Here is a 19,016-nt window from a genome sequence, read left to right as displayed (position 1 = left end):
ACACTCTTTGGTATCAACTGGATGTTCCTCAAAGTACATCATGTTTTTCTTGTGTTAACAGAGCTTATGTTTAACTACAGATGTCATTCCATATGGGAACATAAACTGGTTTGTGCACAACAGCATTTCCTTTGACTTTTCCTGATTTTCCTAGCTACAAAACATGATCTGTAGTTCAAGCCAAGTGTCAGACTGGTTAAGTGTGTTCATTAAGTGTGTTCAAGTAGTTGTCCCAAAAATGCACAAAGTTATTAGTAAAGCTGTATCATTCGGTTTGAAAAAATTTTTTTACTAAAATGACATTTTTGGCTCTGTGTTTCCTCCAGTGCCTCAGTGCTAGGAGACTGGGTACCTCCATGACCACCACACATAGACAGATTATTACCACAGTAATAGACAGATGATCTCTAATAAAAGGATAATCTCAGTATTGACTGAAAATATAATCCATTTCTTGAACAGACACCTTGACTGCCACCATAGCATCAGATCTGCACAACTAATTGCCATGTGCACACAGCAGCCACATACTTTGCCCACTGACAGAGATCACCAGTATGAGTGAAACTTGTTTTACCTGCCTCTGTTCAAAGGTAAAATCCAGACATAACAGCATGGTTGTCACACACACAAATGCTACTTGCTTTAAGATAGCATTCAGTAACTCAAACTTGCGTAAGAAGGACATGTGGAACCATATTTCTTGGGGGAAAGAGCCCCTGCCTCCACAAGTAGCTGAGCACTGTCATCACTGTCCCACCAAGTCAGTCACAGTCGTACAGGTGGACTGGACAACACACTAGCCAGGAGTCCTCAGTACCAAAAATAATGTGCACTCCTGTCAGGTTGCAGGAGCTAAGCTGATTGCACTGGTAGTCTCAAGTCTGGATCCTATTCAAAAACTACCTTATTTTACACTTTTTACAGGCCTCTTGTGGTACTTCAATCCTTCAATCATCTCAAGATGAAACTGGTTCTTCTCCCTCTTCCCAATAACCTCAAATACCCTCTCCATTTTTAAGTCATCACAGTGTTTACAATTCATGGTCTGCTCTACATTTAGAAAACCTCAGATCTTGAAGGCTACCACAACACCCTCCACAAGGGCAGAATCTTCTGATGCTTAAATGAATCATCTTTATTCATTTCAAAAAAAAGGTACTTCTTTTTTTTCCCAAGTTATAGTTCCAAAAAAAAAAAAGGGCAATGTTTTAATTGTATTCTTCATAACATTTCACCTGCCAGGGTTGGCCCCTGATAATCCAGTTCATTACAGCATAATGAATTTATTAGTCTGTTAACTACAGTCCTGACAGACATAATGGCCAATGATTGCTTATAAATCCCTTGCTGCACTGTTTCTTCTAAAGCCTGTGGTTTGTACTCTGTTCTCAATAAAAGTATAATACAGCAACGGTATGATGAAATAAAGATCACCTGAGACTTCGTTTTTAGCAGCCTAAGTTAGCTTAACTGTGTAATAATTTATTTGAAAGCTACAGGCATCAAAGGCAAATCCAAGTCACATGAAGGTCTAATAAAAAGAATTTAGATTCAGTAATCTCTTGTCAACCCCAAGGCTCCTGCCCAAGCACTGCTCAGGTGGAGTTTGCTGGAAGTTTTGCCAGAGCTCTGCAAGTCATTGAGAGAGACAGAATGACGAACACCACGCTGTGAACAACCGCTCCCCACATCCCAGAGGGAACAGCCAACTCTTTCAGCTGCAGCAGATACTCCTCGCTCCACTTTGCATGCAGCAATGATGACCCCTAACGGTGGAATATTTCTCCTGACATTGCTGAGCAATATGCAGAGATTTTGCTTTTCGATGTCTACTTTTACTTAAAGTAATTCCAGCTCTCCCTCACAGATCACCAGCAGAGGAAACTGCTTAAGGTTTACCTGAACTCTAACAGAGAAGCAGCTGCTTTCACTGCTCAATTCTTTCTGGTTTTGGACATGCAAATGCATATTCCAGATCTAAGTCCAGGATTTAAAGTCCTCTTTTTTTTTCCTGAGGCAGACTGCCTAACAGAAGCAAATTTCAGTTACACTGCTGTGAATAACCCCTGCACAAAGTCTTCAGAATAGAGGACAAGATATTTTTCTCTAGAACAGTCAGCTCTATGAGAGCAAGCAAACAGCACACACCCTAACAGCTTCTCTGAAGCCCTGTTTCAGCTATCCCATAATGCTGCAGTGGCAGCACATTTGATACCCAGTGATCTTTTCACTGGAATCAAATAAAAATAATTTAATTATTTCCAAAGTTATAAAATCATATGTTATTCTAATATTAAGTTGGCATTTTATGTGCATATAGTGTCAAATTGTCATACAATTTTTACCTTCTGGAATTATTAAAGTTTGGTGGTTTGTTTTTTTTGTTGTTTTTTTTTTTTAATTCAAGTACATCTCAAAGTCTTCCACTCCTACTGGGAATAGAAGGTAATTTTAAATTGTGTAACAGATGCCAGGTACACAAAACCAAATCTCGCTTTTCTCCTGGGAGAGATGAGCATCCCTATCTTCCCCATTTTAGCTTGCCTGACACTTGCATCTGAGCAAGATAAAGAACAAGGTAACTATTACCGAAGCCTGACCTAATTGTGTCAGTTTTTTCCAGGTAGAGATAAACACACAGCTCTTAAAAGAGAAGGGTTGAGAGCCTCTGGCAGCTTACTGATTTGTTTACTTTCTTTTAACAATATTATAACACTGAGGCTGTGCTACATTTCAGTCTACAAAGCACAGCACCTTCACTAAACAAAAAAAACCCTAGAGATATTTCCAGACTGCTTAAGAAAAAGCACATTTTCAAACTATCATCTCTTTTTGCATGGTAATAGTAGTTAAAATCACACAGAGATTAGGTACCTACTAGGAAAAAAAAATATATGAAGGCATGCTTCAAAACTGTGTCTATAATGAGTTGACAATTACATTTGGACAGTATGCAGAGGTATGTAGAATCAGGGTTTTTTTCAGTTAGAGTTTAATCATTGATTTTTGCATTACCTTAATGACAGGTTTGTTTAGGTTTTTTTTCCTTTTTAAAGACCAAAAATTACTGCATCATTTTGGCTTACCTTTCTCACATCTGAGCTCTTTGGTTCTGTTGTCCAAGTTATAATTCTAGATACAGCAAGCCTTGTCTCACTGGAGTTTCCAAAGTCTGTTGGATCCATCTGTCTTGCCAAGGACTCAATATACTTCAGGATAGCAACTTTCACCTGAGAAATGAAAAGGGGATTTGTTAAACTCAGGGGTTGGCAAAGATGGATTTATCCCATAGTAAATAGATACCACTACAGATTGATAAGACTCATGTCACACATGGCAAGGGAAGAGGGGGAAGTAGTCCTGTGACATATCTACAACATTCCAAAAACCAAGAGCAACTTTCTATCACGGATAAATTCCACTCCAGTAAGAGTCTGGAATGGAATATCAGAACTGGCTTGAAATGGTACATTTGCAAAAGCAGATCAGAACTCCACCACGCTGTTTCCACCAGCAGTTATTGGTCCAGATGCCAAACCATAGCTTTTGGTCTCAAACCAAAAATGCCTGATGCTGGAGTCTGAAAAGATCCAACATTTGGGTGATTGAAGAAAGAACACCTGAATCATTTGGCATCTAATATATTCCTGTCTCTGGAAGATAAATGTATACGACTTCCAGAATTTACGGTGTTCCTATTTCTGAAACAGCAACCTCCTGAAAAAACGGTCTGCACAACAGTATCCCTCAGAGGTGATTCAATGATAGAAAGCTCTGAGGGTTTTTTTCTCCAAACCTTATACCTGCTACACCTGATTGGTGCAGTAAGTACTTGTTAAGGTGTGTCTGGGATCCCAGCTTCCCAGATGTTCAGAGTCTGGTCCCTTCTGTCCTGCATAGACAGGTTTTCTTCCCACCAAGATCAGGATGAAGAGGAATTCCATGTCTAAATTTTAAAATGTTCCCAGGTGCTTAAAGCCCAACTCTTAGTGACTTGTGATGAGTTATAGGGCCCTATTTTAAAGATATTCACATTTATTAATATGGAGAATGAGAGACTTAATCAAAGTTGCCAATATAATTCCTATATCATGGATGTACTTACAATTAATTACCTTCTCAGGAGTTCTATGCCTTATGGTATGCCTGACATGGCAAGGTAAGACAAGCATGTTGATGCTTTAGTGAAACAGCTTTTGATACTGACCTTCAGATTTGGTGTTTGGGTCTGATCTACAATAAACCTCATCAAAATGTTAAACTGCTGATCAAACGGAAAAGAATCCCTGTCCAAAGAAAACAAAGGCAAAAATGTAATGCAAAATAAATGCTTAGGACAAAATTAACTCAATACATTAAAGTTTACACACTAGATTTCAACATTTACTCTTTTCTTCTTCTTAACTTGACCATCAACCAGAGAAACTCCAAATCTAAGGATCAGCTGATTACTGACAGAATACTGGAGAAAAGTTCTAAATCAGTATCTTTATACATTGTTATTCTACCTACTCTCTGTACACTTCTCCAGCTTTTGGCACACCATTCCTTCTTCATTTCAGACTCTGCTTTGTTCCCTTATCTCAAGAAGCAGTCTAGTTTATCTTGTCCTCGGAGTTCATACCTGGCTTTGATTTCTCTCCTCTTTTTTCCTACTCTATCCTATTTTCTCCTAGATTATTACTACTTTTTTTTTTTAAATTATCCTATTTTCCAGAATGAGCTGAACCTTATTGTAACACTGTCCTGTGCTGGACATCCTCAAAAAGGACATGGAGCACAGAACTGTGTGAACATCACAGTAGCATTCAAGGTCTGATCCTGACATGACTGTTATTTGCTGTTTGAACAACATTAAAGATGCTCCAAACTTTGTGGTAAAGCCCCTTTCATATTATGAATACTGTAAATTTTTGTACCTGTCAGTCAAAAAAATTGATATCTAAGCACACACACACCCCAAAACTCCAAAATTATTCAGTTACATATTTTAAAATTTATGCTTTAAAGTTATTTATCTAAAAGAGAGACAGGCCTTTTCAATTCAATGCTTGAAATACTGTGATGTAACTTTGTTCTCCTCTATTCTGGTATTCATAAAGACTGAGCCCTCAAAATTATACAGCACTGTTGGATTTCTAAAATGTTCCTGCCTTCTTGTAATCCTGAAAAAACCTCCATAACATTTGTCATCTGAGTACTCTACCTGGTAACATCCAGAGCTTTTTGAACTTTCGCCTGCACGGACCCCAACAAATCTGCTCCCATTTTCTTTAGCAACTGGGTCAGGAGAACAAAAAGCCAGTCCTGCAAGTCATCTTTATGAATGATGATGAAATCAACCAGGGTTTCCAGAAACATGCTGAAGACCTATAAACAAAACAAGTGTCACAAAAAGAAATACAGTGCTTTAAATAAAAATAATCAAAGGGAAGGGGTTTACAATCTGAGTCTCAGAATGACTTTGTTATTAACAGTTTCATGAATGAATGATTTTAGTAACTACACTGCTCTGAAAAAAAAAATCAAACGAGACATCTAAAATGTGTTGTATTAAAATACCACATGAAACGAATGAAGGAAGGGGGTAGAAAACACTTACTCTCTGTTGTGAATTCCACGGCAAAGCAGGCCATGCAACAAAACAAACCACTCGTTAGCACACATAGTGATCAAGGTTCAGATGCAGTTTGTCAACAGATAAAAGACACGTTCATTGAAAGTTTACATTTTCTTAAAACACAATCTTTTCTCAACAGAGTTACTTAAAACATTATATACCTTGGATCAGATCCAGTCTCCTCAGTCATGAAACTAACGTATGTTTATATACATTTATATGAACAAAGTTTACATGTGTTTAACACCACAACTAATTTGTTTGTAGCAACAATTCTATAAAAGCAGTGCAGATAACAGATCACTGCTGCCACAAAGACATACTTGAGTCCAGAGGGCAGTAAGCTCTCACCTTACTCAGAAATCGGAAATATTTTGCAAACAAATAGTTACACCTTCACTCTTTGCACAACACATACCAAACCCCTGAGAACCAAAACTTTAAGACCTTACAGGTAGGAACTACACACTGGGCAAGACCTGTGGGACAGCTGGTCCACACTATAATTAAGGCCAAAAATGCACATTTTGAGCAAGACCTGTGACAGGCAACACTGCCTGCCCAGGTCATTTCCACGTGACCATCGTTTATTAAAACTGGTTTACCAAGTGGTCTTGAAGTACAAATATTTGTATAAACTTATTCTTTCTCAAACTGTATTTAACCCAACAGCAGATGTTTTTACCCAGACATTACTGGCTGCCCTAAACAGCAAATCTCCTAAGGAAGGGGTATGAAACTCCCTTTTCTCTTCTCTCTGTTCCTACTTACCTGTCAACAGAAGACCACTGGGTCTGAACATCCCTATGGACCCAACCACCTCATCCTCTAGCCCACTTTTTTTCAAGAAATGTCTGTAAATTCATGCCACACCCTTTAACTTCAAAGGGCAGTGTTATAAAGAAGGCAAAGTGCTACATGAAAGACTTTAATTGTGAGATTCAGAATAGTACCTTGGGGAGACCCCAAACTGCTCTCAAGTGTACCCAACACACTAACCCCAGTGACTGTGATGCTCATGACCCTTCATGGACCACCAGGAGACTCCCTAGAGAAGTGCAGATAAAACTGAACTTCTCACTCCAGGAGGTGACCTCTGAAAGGCATTAGGCTGCTCCTTAGGAAGGACGGAGTGACCGGTTCCTAGCAACATAAGAGAGACTGAGACACATCCCTTCCTTGTAAAAAGATGAAAATCAAGGAGATTTATAAATGCCAGTTTCCCCCAGCAGATGGCAGGGGTAAAAATACAAAACACTCATCTTGGAACAGTGTCAAATGTGCACACATAGTAACGTAAGAGCGCGAGCCAAGTCTTTGTGATCTTACCTTGCTGTGAGGGTCAGCAAACATGCGAGTAAATATTTCACACAGCCTTTTTAACTCGACTCGGCTAAAATACATAAATGAAACATGATATTAATGTTAAAGCCTTAGTTGCAGGGGAAAAAAAAAGCTAGTAAATATTAACAGCTGAAAGATTTAAATGTTACTTCAATAATGCTTCTGAAAACTCTGTGTGTCTAGGCAAAGCCTCAACTGCCACTCCAGTTTAATTGCTGGCATCACCAGTTTTACATTAAGAAATCTAATAAATATTTATTTTTAAAAAATTTTAAGTCAGACATTTGGATTTTCTGATGCTTTTATTTTCTTCTGTATTCTGGATTTCAGAAGATAACTTGAAATGTGCACATTTCGGGGGCACTTAGTTTCTGCCTGAGTCAAGGTCACTGAATCACTGAATCGTGCGTCTTTTTCAGCTTAAGAATAGGTTTCTCAAGTCTCCTTTGTGTCAGGGGTTTCAAATTTCCAAGTAAACTGAGAACTTTCACGTTGTTTGGCTATATACTAATCAAATATTTTGGTCTAAATTCTCAGTTGCTTCACTAATATCAGTCTAGAATCATACATTATCAACAGATCAAAACAGACTCCAGAGTCTGACAGTAAGTACATTTAGGAGACAAATACATAGAAATGGAAGACAGATCAACAAATTATCAGAAGATAATTAAATCAAGGCACAGTCTAAGTTCCTGTTAGTAAGACATTAGTAGGTGCTCAGTAGTGCTCTTTTTATGAAAGGGGAAAAAATGCTGCATGAAATACTGAATTTGAGTCACCACACACAGAATTCTTTGGTGCCAAAGCTCTTACTTGCAATGTATCGAAAATAAAATCTTAGCTTTCCTTCAAGGCAAACTGGCAAAGAGTACAGAATCTTTGGTTGTTTATGGTGCAAACAAAAACAGAGTAAGGTAGTTAAGTTACATTTCCTGCATACTATGGATGCAATTAGGTATTTTTCACAATTACTATGAAACCAGAGCAACTAGTGAAACGCATGCTGATTGCTCAGAGAAGAGTTACTGAAGGTTTTGGCTACAGGTAATATCTTTCCAGACTGACATTGTTAATTTTACAGTCCACCAACTTCTCTCTTTCTAAAAATAAGCCTTGAACAGGCCAGAAGATGCTAGTAGTCTACACCTGTTTTATGTTAGATTATTCATAAGTAACACAGGACAGTTTTTTCAAATAAATCTATGAATGAAAGACTGATCGAATTTTAAAAGGGCACAAACCCAATGGTTTTAAGAGTCTGAGAGAGAGGAAAAAGTCTCTGTAACAACATCACAGTAAGCTGTCAGGCTGCACAGTCTCAAAATGACTACAACACTCTCCTGACTTCATGTAGATTGCAGCTCTCTGAATGAACCCCTATTTATTACTCTAATGAATTTTCCTTCTGGACAAAGGTTATATAAAGTCATCAAGTATAAGTGTGTCTGTTTCTAAAAGCTCACGGACCCAAGGTAACAATGCAAGCACTAAACTGCAACAGACAGTGGAAGAATATTTCCTTCAGGGACTCACTGGCCTTGTTTTGTTTAGAAGACTTTATGGGGAGCCCTTAGAAAAGTAGGCCACATGAAGCTGTATGAAACAAAGAGAGTAGGTAAGTGCCGTTCCACTTTGCATGCACATCTCTGGATATGCAAATCCCAGTTAATCTTTCAGTTCAGAATACTAAAGAAAACCTAGCCACATCACTGCCTTTTATTAACTTGCTATACCACAACAGAAGATATAAGGTTTAATTAGAAGACAGACTTGCCCCTTGGACTAATGACCTTGATGATGTTCTGCAAGATGCCGTGGGAACAAATGGGATGATAAAATCTAATCATTAGAACAGGCACCAGATCAGCTCTGAACCAAGAAGAAAGTAGATCAAAAGAAAACCAAAATGAAATATAGAGAACTAAACCCAGCATCAAATTAAAAAATAACTGTACAGAGCTGTAGTTTCTGGGACAGGTTTAAAAATTATTCAGGATCAAAGCTAAGACGACTTGCTAGCTTGAGGGACTAGTGACAGCAGCACAGTTCAAACACGGCAACCAGCAGAGTCGAAATCAATACTTTAATTCCACCGGCATTTCTTGTAAAAGCTACTGATCTGAATAAATAGCCCATCACCAAAACTTGTCAGCACTTCTTTGCAACTACCCCCAACAGCACTCCAAACCTTGGTTATAATCCTCACAAACCTTGGTTATAATCCTCACACACTTTCATGGCAAAATCAAAGTCTCACCCAACTTTCTCATACAAGTATATGAGGTGCCACAGTTTTTCCAAACAGTTTATTAAAGAGAAAGAAAAAAGACAGCACACGTGTGGGTAGTATTAAGAGACTCAGAAACAGACCACATCAAAAAGCATCTCTGATCTAGTGACTAACCACTCATTCTAAAAACCTGTAGCACTTCCCATTTAAGGACTGTATCATATTGTGAAGTGCTAGAATATTTTTATGATGGCAAGAAAACAACTTTTCAAGGTCTGCTCTCAGTACATTTCATTCAGACTGTTAATATGAACAATCAAATATTTTCAGCCAGTGTGAAGCCCTTTTAAAATGGAAACCCTTGCACAAATCCAAATAAGTAGGCTATAAATCCTGCAACAACCACTTAGAAACTTGGTCGTAATTTAACATACTACTCATAACAGGAAAATAAAATTGTCACAGCTATTTGTGAATGTTATCTTCAAAGGAGCCAAGAGATAAACAGCTTGTTTCAAATACTTTCACCATAAACTAAGGACGAAAAGGCTATGGCCTGAGAATCAGTTGTCTAGTTAACATGACCTGTGGTCTACAGGGAGTTTCCACATAACTACTGGATAATCAGAAGACTTCTTCTCAAGTGTGACTTGTCAAAGCTGTTTGAAGGGTTTTTTGTGGTTTGTAACAATGAAAAAAGGTCTGTCTCTCCTACCATAAGCAAAGTTTCAGAGTTGGTACATCTACTTCCTTGCCCTAAGAATCTTCACTCTACATTATACACTTAAATTTACAGGACACAAGTTTCTGATAGAAGTTTTTTCAAGAGTTATAAACAAGATCTATAATTACAGCCTCCAGAAAGAGTCAAAGTATATCCAACGTCAGCACTGTCTGATCTCAGCTCTGAAACACACACACACCCTGACTCATTTTAGGGTAAGTGCAATGTTTGCTTTGCCAACGAAATTGCTGTGGAAAAAAATATTGAAGGTTCAAACAGAATAAGGTAAAAATGGTACCGCCCTTTGAGTATGTTTACAATACCATCATTGTGGGAAACCTCACTGTGCTGCTCCAAGCACCTACCACTGGAGGTCTTCATGAGACAGAGGAAGGCGAAGAGAAGACAGCATGCTTACCTGAGCCCTTCCTACATTACTGCCACAATTTAACACAAATTAGGGTTATACTGATGACATAGCAGAAATTTTTCCAAAGGTTAACAGAATCCCACATTGTGAAGACAAAGCCTTCACAGTCATAAAAGATACTACCTGTCTCCATACAGCAGATACATATTACTGACTTCTCACTATAGCCATGCCTACTCATGAACTACTGACACCACAAAACCATGAAGGTCACCTCAGTGTCCGCTGGCTTTTCAGTAAATTCTGAAGACCTATGAGCCCTTCCTTCCTTTCAGACCAGTTGGAGCTGGCACAGTGGTTCAGGACCTCAGCCACATCTTCCGTCTGTCGCAGGTAGTGTGGAATGCCCCCATTCCTGGAGCCATAGGAGCGCTCCGAGCAAGCGCTTGATGCGTCGCTGTTGGCATCGTCATCAGAGTACATCCCATAGGGTTCATATCTTCTTCTCACTGGCTTTTTCTGGAAAAGGGGAAACTCAGACTTACCAGGTTATATATAGTTACATTAATGCCAAAAGAAAAACATTCTATTTGTAGTCACTAAAAGGAAGATTAATGCTACTGTTATAGTGACATACGTGTTTTAAAGACGTCACCATGCACTGCCTGCTTACCTCTCACAGTAGAGTAAGATAGATCCCACTGATTTCAATGAGACTATTCGAGTGACTAAAGGGAGTAGGGCCTGCCTTCCCCCGCAGGAAAGCAAGATATTTATGCCCAGTCGAATTAGTTACTGGTAATGAAATTAAATGTTGTTTTATTGGCAATAATGGTCAGTTCCATTGTTACAGATGCTATGATGACATAACCTCTACTTAAAAAAAAAAAAAAAAAAGAAGATAAGGAAGAAAGAGCTGAAAAAATCTGTGCTGGCATGCACAGTCACTTTGATATTGATAATGAAGTGACTCTAGAAATGCACTGGATACAGGAGATGGCAATTCCTCTGTTAGTTTAGGCTAGGTTCCAGAGGCTGGCAAGGGAATTGAGTACTCAAATCCCACTCATTTCCATAGCACAGCATTAGAGGACCTAATTCCCTTACGTACATTTTTGACAACCATGACACTTCCAGAAGGAGTATTAGAATAATTATGGCAGCAAAATAAACTGTCAAATGAACCTTAACAGAATAGGGTTGATAGGACAATATATCAAAAACAGATCATCTATATTCTGAAGTGTTTGCTACAGAACTCCTTCCAGTGTCCAGTCCTGCAGTTCTTAGACTTGTGAAGCCAGCAGAGTTTTGCTTCCACTAGGACTGAAGGATTGAAGCATAGAAATTAACTCAAGTGCAGTATCATGGGCATTAGCAACAGGGTGGGGAGAGTTGGAAAGTAGAAATAAAAAGTCAAGAAAGCACTAGTACCTTGCTCCTGGAGTCTCCTAACAGCTGTAGGCAGGAAAATATTGAAGGGTGGGAAAAAGCATAGAGAATTATGTCAGAAGCTTATGTAGGGTTTGTTTATGCAACAAAAACGTATAGCAAATGTGTCTTAGCAAATTAAAAAAAAAAACACAGTTTACGCAAAATAAAAGTGGGTATAATAACGCCTGAATATCTCCTAACTGTTGCACTACTCGTATTGCCTACAGTTTCCATAGGGAGCTTGGAAGTGAGATTATCTCTTTTTTAGGAACAGATCTATATACAGCACCTCTTTGCTTACTTTTCAGAAACTCTGCACCGAAAGATACCAGAGTTTCTGGTGATGATTTCTTTCCCCAGATATTATTAGTAGCATTTCGTTTTAGGGTCTTCCAAAGAAATTCTGATGTGAGGAAGCCACTATCTACAGTACAGCACATTTTATCAACTTCACTTGCCAAGTTCTCTTTCAACCCACAGTTCTTACGCCACACTTTTTTGAAGATTAGCTTCTTTTAAGACCCCCTGGCTGGCATGCCTGGCTTAAAGGCCTCACTTAACAGCGAAGTTTCCATCACCCTTTGAGGTCTTCTGACAGATCTGAGCACTGATTCCCAGTACAGCCACTGTAGGGTTTAGGCCAAGTCCAGCTCAAACAGAAGCAGTGGATCCAATGGGATTTGTACAGAGGGAGTAGAGGTCACAAAATGACCCACTGTGTTTTGTTTAAATGGAGAATTTGGCTCAAGCCATCTTTGGAGAAGTTCTTTTCATTTTCTACTACGTCTAAAAGAAAACTCCTCTGAAAACAAGGCTACTGGGTAAAAGTTGGCATCACATTATTCTCTCAAAAGGAGCCTGCACAGGGTTTGTAAATTGCCTGTTGTGAGAAGGTAACCAAGAAAAAGAGCAAATTGGGTTGGTGGGAAAGAAGGGGACAGCAACATTGCATTGCATCCCCTAAAGTCATACAAATTCAGATTGATCAGCAGTCAGCAGCACCACCTGGTTTCCAACTAGACTTAAGTATTTCCCTTTTAAAGTGTTCAACCCTTCAAGATTTTAACATTGCAGTACAATGTTATTTAATTTATGAAATATTTAAAAGGGAACTCTGTAAGTCTAACTGAAGATTAAGTCACACCCAAAAAAATCTCAGTGCTCAGCAGTCAACTGAAACACTGTGACTCTTCTCCCTCACAAAACCTGTATTCAGCAGCTGCTCACATGCAAGGATAAAGCCTGATTTCGTTTACACAGGCAAACCATTGCCTGTAATTATACTCTGAACTGCTCTGGTGGCAAATTTGAGGTGCTGAGAGCAGAAATGTCTCACATGTTGTTTGTTGTATTTGGTAATGGGAATGTTCACTAATGATTCAGCCCACTAAATGCAACAGTGCCATCCATTATATACTATCTTACCTTTCTAGTATTCGGAAATACTTCTTTGTTTTTAAAGGTAAATTTTGTAAAAAGGGTCATTTTTCTAAGAGTACTCTAACAGGTGACATGAGCTGGGTGATAATCAGATGGCTAACATGTTAGCCATCCTTAGGGAAAGTGAACTAGGAAATGGAGAAAGGCCATCCACCACAAACACTGGGGATGGTTCATCCTCCTTAAAGACAATGTGAGATAGATTCTGAGATATCTGTCTCAATATACACCAGGATATCTTTCCCTCAGTTCAGATCTGGAGCTTGAGAAGACCCACTGGTACCCAGCTAACGCTATACAGTAATTTCTCCTGCTTCTACACATCCTCTCTCACCCAAATACTTGAGGTAAATCCAAAAGCTTAATACCTGCCTTCTGAAGAGCAGAAGGCACTTTCTGGGTTCTAGTCAAAGGCTACCACAGTTGAGTAAGATTATACAGGACAATGAAATTTTTAAGAATGACAATAAATTTACTGGGAAAAGCAATGAATGTTTGAAAGTACTAGCAGCAAATTAGACAAATACAACTTAACTGCATGAGATGCTACCAATTCCATACAAGCCAGGTTATGAGCTAACTGAGTATCTATCCAGGTGCAAATAAACAGAGGGCAGGAACTTGTGAAATTCTCAGTTATTGCTGAAACCCGATTGCTGAATTCCTATTGACTCTAACAGAGGACACTCTTTTTCTGACAAAGTCTTTATGCAGGTAATGGGATTGATGGAAATCTCCAACCCCACAAGTGACAAGCACCCTCACGGTGCCGTGAACATCCTCTGACAGCCAAGTGAAAGACAAACAGCTGATCCAACCCATCCTGCAGCTCTAGCACCAAGCCACAGCAGTCTGTCTGATAACAACTGCGGAGAACTAACACGAAATAGGGAAAAATATACTGCTGCCAATATAGCCGAAGACAAAACAGCAAAAGGTAACTAACTTTACAGCATCAGACACTGGCACAATCAGAACAAAGTTATTTAGAAAGAGGAGAACATACGTACAGGTAACTTTAAGCCACTTTCCGGTGTTGGAAGCATTTTGTATTTTTCCTCTTACCAGTGCATCGGCCACAGCAGCCTCCAGATCTGTGCTGGTGCTCAGGACTCGCATGGCATTCACAGAAGCAGGCATCCTGCCTGGCTGTCCGAGTCCAAACCGGTCTGCACAAAAGACAACATTGAAAGAGATTGTTAAATGAACTCACATTCACTTGGAATCCTAATCAGGTGCCCAAGTAGCTCTCCCCATGGGCTCTGGGAACTCACAGTGCTTTTCCATTAAACACCCTTTTACCCAGAGCTCCAGAGAGTTTGTCATTAAGGTAAGAAATAAACTATTGTTTGTTGGGTGTTAGAGACAATTTTGGATCCTCAGGGCAACTTTGTATTTATTTATTTTAAACTGGGAAGCAGGGTATCTATTTTATGTTTCTTTTTACACAGCTGTTTCAAAGCTTTATTTTAATGTCAGAGGCAGACATGCCCATCCCAATCTGGCACTCTCAGAAATCAAGAGAAAGCTTCTCATTAACTTCAGAGAGACAGAACCATGCCTGGTGTCAGAACATGTTAATACCCAAGCTCTCATTCATCCTGCAGCCTTTTCTCAGGCAAGGATGTGAGACTAGTATTTATGCCTATTTTATGTCTCAAGGCTTGATTAATCAGTACAATATTCCCCTATGCCCTCACAGTATAAAGTTTATTGTTTACTTGTGAAGTGACTGCAATTTTTGGTTTAGTACTGTTCTTAAGAAGCAGTTTAAATGCCAAAGCTCTATATCAAAACTGATCTTTTGAGCACACAGGATGATCTTTTTCCCTTTGAATTTGATGGCAAAGTTCTCGAAGGCATCCAAAGCAACAGAGATTGAATCTAAAATGCCATTTACGCTCCTAACATTAATTAGTTTACTTTATAATTTGCCAAGTCTACCAAAAAAGTTATTGAATTAGTTTCTTTAGCAAAAGCCAAATTCAAAAAGGAAGGCTATCAGGGATATGACAGAATCACTGACTTGAGTACCACAGGCCAGGCTCTGGCAGCCTAGTCCTTCTAGGTGGGGGCAGATCAGACACCAGATTACTGGGATCCTGGCTTTGGTCCATAAGCAGGAACATTGTTTTTTTACATTCCAAGTTTTTGTTTCCATATGGGTTTGTTTTTGCTCGTCAAGGACTCAGAACATCCCTCCAGGGACATTGGTTACACACCTCTCCCCTGCACCCACACATGCCAATAAGAGTTTTGCCACCAAATTCAGAATCAACTTGCATGAGCCCATTTAATAGACCTTCAGCTGATCCACACTGGAGGCAGCCATCAGGCAGCACGAGAGAGGGATCAAGTCACACAGGTCTTTTAATAGTTCATCTATATTTAATTTAACAATGGAAAAATACTGCTCATCAAATTGCCCAGTTATATTGTGGATTTACAAAAAACTGAGGTCAAATGTGGTATTCAGCAGCTTAATGTATTTTTTTGGAAAATACTGCGCTTATCACAAAATTTCATTTCTTTCTTCTTTAAGAACCTTCTGCACCGAAATATCTTTTAAGGAATTAGCTCACACTGACATGCATAATTTAAATCAGAGATTGAAGTTTGCCAGTCTACTGTCCTAATTCCAAAGCTTTATTCGAATGTATCAGAGATTAAGCTACTGAAAGGAAACAGGGAAAAATTTTATATCCAAAGGATTTGGAGAAGAAAAAAGAACCCCTGCAGACTAGTATTTATTTCAAAGAGAAGTGTTATCTACCAAAATTCTGTTTCCTAGAGTTATGTACCCAGACAAGACATTTCTGATTTACAACAAAAGCACATTTTCTACAAAACACATTACAAGGGAAAAAAAATAAACAAATTTCTTAGAACTACTGCCAAAAAAGTAATCAAATCATGACATTTCACAAAGAAATAAAAGTTGTATGTGTTATTACTATCCCCTTTTTTAATGTACTTGAGTTGAAGAATCACTTCAAATATTTAGGTGAAATAGTGCTTTATCCCTAAAATAGAAAGATCTGTGCACTCATAACAGAAGCACAGAGGAGACAAGAATGTGTTAGGTCTGATTGAAACTAAAGTCACAACTACAGAGATATACACTACAAAGATGTACAGAAGACAAGGATTTTCCTAAGTGCACATAATATCTGGTACAATACGAGGGCTGTAAATGTTGAGAGAAGTCTTGAACTCAGTTTTATATTTAAACCCAACTCAATGAGATCAGAATTTGGTTTTAGCTTTTGAAATTACACAGCATCAAAAATACCACTGTCATTTGTTTTCACATAAATTTAGTATTACATTAGAAAAGGGTAGATAGTTGTTTTGGCTTTTTTATTAAATGAAGAACAAAATGACAAAGTAATTCAATTGTAGATCAGTTTAAATTCCCAGCATAAAGAAAAAAAAATTGAGCTTTTCTTACACATTAAGTGCAGTGTGGCATGCTGGCTTCTATCTATCTCCATGGCTATCAGGAATTTTCTGAACTAATTTTTTCAGTGATCTTTAAATTCATAACACCCAAGTTACTCTGGGTTTCTCCCCAAGACATTGTTGCCATATCTGAGTGGAGAAGTAAGACCTTAGGAGAGATCTCAGCATATCTCTAACATGGGGCTGGGAACACATCTGGCTCCAGCCAGGCAAGCCCAACATTACTGGGCAAGAAATAAGCAGAATATGCTCTGGCCACATTCCCTTGTCTCCCTGACTAGATTCATTATACTTGTTCCAAACTTGGTGAAAATTTGCAATCACCACTTTTGACCCTTTTTTTGCCATTTTTCAGAAGATTTTGGTCTTCTGTAGGACACAGGTAACCATAAAAAATTTGATTATTCTTTGTACCAAACCACCGGAGCCAAGCATGAAGTGACTATCACAGGAAGCTGAATGCAAACAAAGCTTAAATCTGTATTACAATCAAGCTATTTTAAATATTTTAAATTACTTTGGTTAAATACAAATTCAAATTGTCATTTGAAAAATGCCAGTCAAATCAGCTTACATCATGTCTGTTGAGTAACCTGATAATGGAAATGTTTTGAGAGCTTTAATTAAGTGACAGCCATTTAACTAGACTCATGAGAAACAGAGTATTTTTCACTCCCTACCTGAAGGGGTATAATTAAATAACTTTCAGTATCACAAGTTCCTTATGCAATTTTAGCCTCCAAGAAAACACTGAAGGTCTCATTTTCTACATCACCTTTGTCCCCATAATTAAGTCTCTATTGTCCCAAAGCCAGCAGCACTTGTTCAACTCTTTTTAGGACTCCCAGTGAAATATCCTGATTTCAAAGGGAGTTATAGGTTCTCCATAAGAATCCAACACAGAGGTGAGGAAGAAGCAACTGCAGATTTTTCTCATTATATGTGAGCATCAGTTGCCTGATGCAAAGCTCAGTGAAATTAAGGGAATAATTTTGGTTTTTTTTTCAACAACTTCCATGTACTTTGGACAAGGCCTTCAGAATTATAGGAAGGGCGGATCAGCATGTGTTATGCTTCAAAGTTGATTCTGAAAGCTCCTCAGGTGCTTAATTTTTGCTGCTCTTGTGTATTCTGGAGAGGATCCCAAAGAACTTTCATTAACAGCAACAGTAGTCCAGAATATTTAGTAATAAATGGGATGAAACCCATTCGGGGGATGGGATCCAATTCTAGGCCCATGCTGCACAACTGAGCCAATTTACAGTAGAATTGAGTAAGCCCTGGATCACCCTTTGTTTAAACACTGTTCACAATGTTCCCAAAATACATAAAATTAAAAACATCCAATAAATGAAATTCAAAACAAAAAGCCACGTTGAACAAAACCAGAACAGAAAGCCCCGCAGCGGTGAGAAGCACATGCCAAGTGCTGGCTGATGCATACGATGGCAAATGTTAAGATGGTGTAAAACAAGACTACGTATAAGAAGCGGATTCATGCAGTTAGCGCTTGTTCACCTGACTGCCCAACAGAATCAGCAGTGGAGAGAGCACTAGTGGACCTGGAATGACGTCGAGAAGCTGCAAGTAGAAGGAATGGCAACACCCACAGGATTAACACACATTGAACCCGAGACAGAAAATGCCACAATCCAAAGGGGATGCGTGTGACCACTACCGGTAAAGGTGTTTCATAGTGACGGGGAAATGAGGCTGTATATGAATGCATAACAGATACAGTGCAAGCCCCACAGCAACGCCTCCGTCTGTAGCTTCCCCCCTTCCCCTCGTGACCATAAACACAATGCATGACACAACTCATTTGTGACAGTCCCAAACTGGGTGCAGCTCAGCAAAATCCCCCCAGTGCACATCAGTCACGTTCCAGACCCACAGGCCTGGAAGACGGCCATCAACGAGAACGTGGAGCACATAACTACAGAGAAGGATTTAGATGTGTCTGATCTAAACCCCAAAGTGAAGCCATGATGAATGGTTACGAATTGTGCTTGCAGGTATTTTTCTACAACATTCTAGCCTATGCATAAAGAAACGTTAACAAAGAGAAGGCATAACCACATAAGTAGAAAGAGTCATACAGGGAAGTCACCAACCACTGTGCGTCAGTCCTGGGGTTGGGTTTCTTTTCCAAGAAAACACACGTACACACATATTGCAGGTGTTGCTACTGCCAAAGGTGTCTTGCTTTTAACAAATTTTGTATACATGTTTCTTGAACCTCAGTATGAACATGCACAGATAACGAGAATATGCACATCGCAAACCTATCTAGAATTACACATGTATACAAATTGTTAATAGCAATGGAGCACACGCAGTAGCAGAGGAGCCTAAACCAAATATAGCTCCCACTTCAATTCCCAGT

At 38.9% G+C, this 19,016-nt stretch overlaps 1 protein-coding gene across 14 annotated transcripts in view; it reads right to left on the bottom strand.

The window, feature by feature from the left end:
* Positions 1 to 19,016, bottom strand: part of CLASP1 (cytoplasmic linker associated protein 1) — a 162,348-nt gene that overhangs the window by 41,493 nt on the left and 101,839 nt on the right. For 9 of the 14 annotated variants that reach the window (XM_018072562.2, XM_018072563.2, XM_018072569.2 and 6 more), the window contains 8 exons: positions 14,234 to 14,337; positions 11,729 to 11,752; positions 10,569 to 10,813; positions 6,953 to 7,016; positions 5,606 to 5,608; positions 5,210 to 5,373; positions 4,211 to 4,289; positions 3,090 to 3,233 (listed from right to left, as the gene is read on the bottom strand). In XM_018072562.2, coding sequence (XP_017928051.1) covers positions 3,090 to 3,233; positions 4,211 to 4,289; positions 5,210 to 5,373; positions 5,606 to 5,608; positions 6,953 to 7,016; positions 10,569 to 10,813; positions 11,729 to 11,752; positions 14,234 to 14,337 — 827 coding nt within the window. The remainder of the gene's footprint in view (positions 1 to 3,089; positions 3,234 to 4,210; positions 4,290 to 5,209; positions 5,374 to 5,605; positions 5,609 to 6,952; positions 7,017 to 10,568; positions 10,814 to 11,728; positions 11,753 to 14,233; positions 14,338 to 19,016) is intronic. The other 5 variants (XM_008922930.3, XM_018072565.2, XM_018072567.2 and 2 more) reach the window with 1 other exon arrangement.

Source organism: Manacus vitellinus, unplaced genomic scaffold (assembly GCF_001715985.3).
Source record: "Manacus vitellinus isolate BGI_N305 unplaced genomic scaffold, ASM171598v3 scaffold_22_pilon, whole genome shotgun sequence".
Classification (NCBI taxonomy): Eukaryota; Metazoa; Chordata; class Aves; order Passeriformes; family Pipridae; genus Manacus; species Manacus vitellinus.
The sequence above is the reverse complement of the archived record's forward strand: the minus strand, read 5'-3'. Positions and strand labels throughout refer to the sequence as shown.